Source organism: Portunus trituberculatus, chromosome 1 (genome assembly GCF_017591435.1).
Source record: "Portunus trituberculatus isolate SZX2019 chromosome 1, ASM1759143v1, whole genome shotgun sequence".
NCBI classification, from domain to species: domain Eukaryota; kingdom Metazoa; phylum Arthropoda; class Malacostraca; order Decapoda; family Portunidae; genus Portunus; species Portunus trituberculatus.
In genome coordinates, this window is record NC_059255.1 from 159,041 (window position 1) to 165,616 (window position 6,576).

Consider the following 6,576-nt stretch of genomic DNA (forward strand, 5'->3'; position numbering starts at 1 on the left):
CACCACATGTTCCACTGTCTCATCCTCTCCCAAGTCACACATCTGGCACACTTTGCTGCGGGACTCAGACCATCTATAATTCCTTGCATTCACATCCATGCACTGTGCCCTAGCTCGGAAGAGAAGATCACCACCCAGGCTTCCCTCATACCACTTTTCATACATTGGGGCCTCTTTCTCTCTATACCATACCAAGGTACTCTTTTGCTCCATCCTATTTCTCCAGTCATCCAGTCCCACACCTTTCACTACTCTGTCTATCTCACTCTTCCACTTCCTTACATCCCATTCTCTACCTTCTCCATTTCTAACAATCATACTCCAGTCTCTCTCTAAATGTCTTCCTTCTACCTGTTGAAAACCCAACTACTTACTAACCCACTCTTTGCTACCAGCCTGACACACCTCTTCCCCCACTTGCTACTCCTGACATTCCACAGAAACACTTTTCTCACTATCCTTGCATCATTCATTCGTTCTAACCTAGCCTTATACCTTAGGGTCGCTTTCACATATCTCTCTAAAAGTGCTCCAACCCATATCACCCCTAAGGGCCTCTACTGCTGCATATCTAGGTGCATTAAGTGCCATTCTTGCAACTCTATTCTGCCCTATTTCTAACTTATCTAGTTCACTCTCATTCCAAGCAATCACATCCATACCATACATGATGCTCGGAACAGCCACGCTCTTCCAAACTTCTCGCAGCACGTCATATTTACTCGCCCTCATCCTTGCTGCACTTCCTAGACGACCTACCCACTGATTTGCCATACTTATCTTCTCATTCTTAATCTTTACACAGCCATCCGGACTCATCCACATCCCCAGATACTTATATTCATCTGTCTGCTGCACCTCATTCACTCCTAATCTCCACACATGGTTCCTCTCATCCTCTGACCTATTCACAACCATTACCTTACTCTTTTCACTACTAAATCTCACTCCAAAATCTCTTCCATACCCATCTACTACATCAAGCATACTCTGTAGCTCTTCTTCCGACTCACTCATGACTACAACATCATCTGCATACAAGAGCACACCTATCTTATCATTTCCCACATATACACCTGCATTCATTCTCCTCATTCTAGCAGCCAATTCTTCTGTATATAAGCTAAAGAGGGTTGGTGATAATATGCAACCCTGCCTAACTCCTCTTTCACTCTTCACCCAGTCTGTCTCTATATCCCCTAGTTTATACTTAGCTCTTGTATCCACATACATACTTCTCACTATGTTAACTATCTCTGCACTTAATCCAATCTTTTCTAACACCCTACCTAGCATTTCTCTGTTTACCCTATCATATGCTTTCTCTATGTCTAGGAAACCTAAGTATAGTTTGCTACAATCCCTTTTCTTTCTCTCAATCAATTCATTCACCACAAACAGATTGTCTTCTGCTCTCCTGTCCACTCGGAATCCATTTTGCTCTTCGCCTAACACTCCAACTCTCTCAATCCATTTGCACAATCTCTCGTTCAACACCGCACTGAACACTTTGCCTACTGTGTTAACTAACGCAATCGGCCTGTAGTTCCTCAACTCATTCTTACTCTTATATCCTCCCTTATGCAACAAGGTCACCCTGCATTCATTCCACATTCTCGGCACTCTCCTCCTCCCACACCTGGTTGAACAACTCAGTCATCCTATCAATCACTACTTCTCCATTTTGTACATTTCATACGGTATCTCATCCGGCCCTGCTGCCTTCCCATTCTTCTGCTTCCTCACACATTTCTCCACCTCCTCCCTGCTGATCCTTTCATTCAACTCATCTGCATCCTTTCTCTCCAGTGACACACATCCTTCATCCACATCAAAGACCTCACCTACACCTCCAATCTCTTCCCAAAACTCTTTCATTGCCCTTCTCTTCCTTATCAGTCACCACTGCCCCATTCACCTTCAGGCTCTCCACATTCTCACTGTCAGGCATCCCCTCACCCCTCAGGAATCTGTACCATTCTCGCCCACCTTCCATACCTTTCTCTCTAAGGGCCTGAATCACACTTCTCTCACTTGTAACTTTAGCATTCATTATCTTTCGCTTCGTCATTCGCTGCTGACTCACATACGCTGCCCATGCATTCAGGTACTCCTTTCAGCTTCCTCACTCTCATGTCTCCTCTTTCTTAACTGTCTGCACATCCTATTCAGTCTGTTTCTTTCCTTCCTAGCATCCCTGATCTCATTATTCCACCACGGCCTACATGCATGCTTTCTGGCACTTGTTCTTGCATACCCTATCTGGCTTACTGCTGCATTCCTCACATTTTCTACAAATCTATCATTCAGTTCATCCACGTCGCTTAGACTTTCATCCTCCCAGCTCCTCTCACTCAAGTCCACCTGGGCTGGTGACAGTTGGTGATTTTACGTTCGTAACGGAACTCATTTCAAAAATGGAAAATAGAAAAAAATGAAGCCACGGCCGAATGTCTGATATTTTATGACTTGATAAATATTTTAACCAATATCCACAATATCAAAGCATCTCTAGCATAACTAATAATAGAATATATTTAAATCAATTAATCAAAAACGTATCAACACTGTCACCGTTAAAAGTAATGAGAAGTCAAACCATGTTGATTTGCGAGTATGCTAACACACTTTACAGAATCTGAGCTGTCTTGCAGAACAGTCTAGAAGGAGCTATATCGTCAAAACCAAATGTAAATAAAAGAAAACAAAAACTAAAATATCTACCTTTAACAGGACTAAACACCATCATAAAGCCACATATTTGATTCAGTGGCAGTGTTACACACTTCAAAGAGCGTAAGCGATTCTTTGAAATGATAGGGATTCGGTTACAGCTTGAAATGAAAAAGGGATTAATGGCGGAGGCATAAATTTGAGCCCCACAGCTGGCCCCTATCACAGCACAAACACAGCACTACCGCCCTATAGCTTTGATTTCCTGCCTTTCTAAAGCCTTTGAGTCTATCCTTAATAGGAAGATAATGAGGCATCTATCAGCTCACAACCTTCTCTCTGATTGCCAGTATGGTTTCCGTAAAGGCAGATCTACTGGTGATCTTCTTACTTTCCTAACTGAATCTTGGTCATCCTCTTTTAGGGACTTCGGTGAAACCTTTGCTGTCGGCCTTGACATATCGAAAGCCTTCGATAGAGTCTGGCACAAATCTTTAATTTCTAAACTACCCTCCTACGGATTCTATCCTTCTCTCTGTACCTTCATCTCCAGTTTCCTTTCCGATCGTTCTATTGCTGCTGTAGTAGACGGTCACTGTTCTTCCCTAAAACTATCAACAGTGGTGTTCCACAGGGTTCTGTCCTATCACCCACTCTCTTTCTATTATTCATCAATGATCTCCTAAATCTGACTCAATGCCCTATCCACTCCTATGCTGATGATACCACCTTGCATTATTCAACAGCGTTCAACAGACGCCCAACCCAACAACAATTAAATGACTCAAGGCGAGATGCTATAGGACGCCTAACTTCTGATCTTTCACTTGTTTCTGATTGGGGCAGAGAAACCTGGTTTTGTTCAATGCCTCAAAACTCAATTTCTACAACTATCTACTCGACATAACCTTCCAGACAACTATCCTCTCTTCTTCAATAACACTCAACTTCCCTCTCCTCTACATTAAACACACTCGGTCTATCCTTCACTAAAAATCTAAACTGGAAATTTCACATCTCTACTCTTGCTAAATCAGCTTCCAAGAAGTTAGGTGTCCTATGGCGTCTTCGTCCATTTTCTCTCCCTCCCAGCTGCTTGCTCTGTACAAGGGCCTTATCCGCCCGTGTATGGAGTATGGCTCTCATGTCTGGGGGATCCACACACAGCTTTACTAAACAAGGTGGAATCTAAAGCTTTTCGTCTTATCAACTCTTCTCCTCTAACTGACTGTCTTGATTCTTTAAGTCACCGCCGCAATGTTGCATCTTTATCTGTCTTCTACCGCTGTTTTCATGCTGTCTGCTCTTCTGAACTTGCTAACTGCATGCCTTCCCCTCCTGCGGCCTCGCTGCACAAGACTCTCTACTTCTTCTCATCCCTATTCTGTCCATCTTCCTAATGCAAGAGTTAACCAGTATCTTCACTCCTTCATTCCCTACACTGGTAAACTCTGGAACTCTCTACCTGTGTCTGTATTTCCACCTGCCTATGACTTAAACTCTTTCAAAGAGGAGTGTCAAGACACCTCTTACGTTAACTGGACCCTCCTTTTAGATTTTTTGTTTTTCTCTTTCTACTTTCCTCTTAACAGGGCCTGGCAACCAGCGGGTTTTTTTTTTCCAACACTTTGTTTGCCCTTGGCCAGTGCCCTTGTAATGTAAAAAAAAAAAAAAAAAACACCACATATTTACCGAACAGAGGCACGGAAATCACTTAAATGGCAACGAAATATTTATAGAAACACAATAATCGTCGTACAGAGACCGAATAATAGAGTGAGAAACGAAAGTATTGTAACCAGCAGGCTTGCGTAGATTGCCGGGGCCTGAGGCATCGTGGAGAAGACCGCCTATATTTTGTTTAATCAATATTTACCGTTCTTAGCACCGTTCCCTGGTGTAACGAGCACACTACTGGGCTGATGTGTGCAGAGATGAGTGGTAGTTGATGGATAAGTGTGTGTAATGAGTGTTCGTGTGTGTGCGTGTTTGTGTGGCGTGAAGTTTGTAGGACAACGGGGGTAGTTAGTGTATATAGATTGTTATTGCCTCAGATATTTCAGTGTTATTTACTTGTTTATTGTTTGCCTGTTTGTTTGTTTGGCTGTGTAAAGGAAGAGTTAACAAAGGTAAGTGTGTGTGTGTGTGTGTGTGTGTGTGTGTGTGTGTGTGTGTGTGTGTGTGTGTGTAACATTCCTATTAATCCGTATGCATTCCTGTATACCCCAATGTATTCCTATTTGCAGTCCTTCATTCCTATGCATTTCTATATATTTCTATGCATTACTACTTTATTCCTATGCATTCCTACCATATTCCCATCTGTTCCTATTATGTATATTCCTGGACATACACATTATATTCCCATTCCTAAATGTAAACCTATCATATTCCTATCCCAACAAAAATATAGAGAAAAAATATATAATAGAATACAAAAACTCGTATACATTCCTCATTCCTTCCACACTCACGCCCACACGCCCATACATTCCTCCCATACTCACGCCCACAGGCCCATACATTTCTCATTCCTCCCACACTCACACCCACACGCCAATACATTCCTCATTCCTCAAACACACACGCCCACAAGCCCACAGATTCCTCATACCTCCCACACTCATCACTCCCACACGCCCACAGCTACGCCTGGCCGCCCTCAACCAGCCGTACAACGGAGACATGAGGGGCGTGACGGGCGTGGACTACACCTGCTATCGTGAGGCGCGGCGGGCGGGGCTGAGCGGAACCTTCAGGTCTCTCCTCACCTCCAGGATCCAGAACCTTGACTCTATTGTTAGGAGAGACGACGCTAACTTACCTGTCGTCAATATTAAGGTAGAGTGGGAGTGATTGGCTGTCTCTAATCTCTCTCTCGTGTTTGTCTCTGTCTCTCTCTGTTTCTCTCTGTCTCTCTCTTTTGTGTTTGTTAGGAGAGACGATGCTAACTTACCTGTCGTCAATATTAATGTAGAGTGGGAGTGGTTGGCTATCACTAATCTCTCTCATCTCTCTCTCTCTCTCTCTCTCTCTCTCTCTCTCTCTCTCTCTCTCTCTCTCTGGTAAAAATGGTGATGATAAATGGAATAAGAAGAGAAGAAGAAGGAGGGAGAGGAGGAGGAGGAGGAGCCTTTTGTATTATATTCACTTTTGTTTATCATTTATTATTTATTATTCGCAAGAAAGATACGTCTGGGTGTTGGTGAGTGTATTTGCTTATATTCACTTGTGTTTTACCTATTTACACCTGTATTTACCTATGTTTTGCCTTTATTTACCTATATTTACCTGTATTTACCTATTTTACCTACGTTTTACCTATATTTCATCTGTATATACCTGTGTTTTACCTATATTAACCTGTGTTTTACCTATATATACCTGTATTTACCTATTTTTTACATGTTTTTACTGTTTTACCTATTTTTACCTATATGTACTTCTGTTTTACCTAATTTTCATCCTGCCTTACCTGTGCATACCTACATTTACCTACACTCACCTTCATTTACCTGGATTTCACTGTATTTACTACCATAACCACTTCTAACTTCACTTACCTGTGCGTACCTTTGTTTACCTGCACAGGGGGAGGTTCTCTTCAACACCTGGCGCGGGATATTCTCAGGTGATGGCGGTCGCTTCATGCAGAAACCGAGAATATTCAGCTTCGATGGCAAGGAAGTACTGACGAGCCCTGAGTGGTGAGTGCCTTCCTTCACCGCCCTGGCTTGAGTTGACTAGAGGTGTAGAAATGAGGAGGTTGGGAAGGAGAGGAAGGTGCGAGAGGGTGAATGTAGTTGTAGTAGGCAGGCGTTGTAGACAGTTTGACGTGTTTTGTGTTTTGTTAATTTTTGTTTGTGTTTTGTTAAAGAGGAGGTGGTATAATGCAAGGATGTA

General features: G+C 42.8%; 1 protein-coding gene across 1 annotated transcript in view; it reads left to right on the forward strand.

The window, feature by feature from the left end:
• LOC123503157 (collagen alpha-1(XV) chain-like) overlaps positions 1-6,546 on the forward strand; it is a 29,889-nt gene extending 23,343 nt beyond the window's left edge. The window contains exons 2-3 of the mRNA XM_045253060.1: positions 5,320-5,514; positions 6,265-6,546. Coding sequence (XP_045108995.1) covers positions 5,320-5,514; positions 6,265-6,384 — 315 coding nt within the window. The 3' untranslated portion in view covers positions 6,385-6,546. The remainder of the gene's footprint in view (positions 1-5,319; positions 5,515-6,264) is intronic.
• The last annotated feature ends 30 nt before the right edge of the window (positions 6,547-6,576 follow it).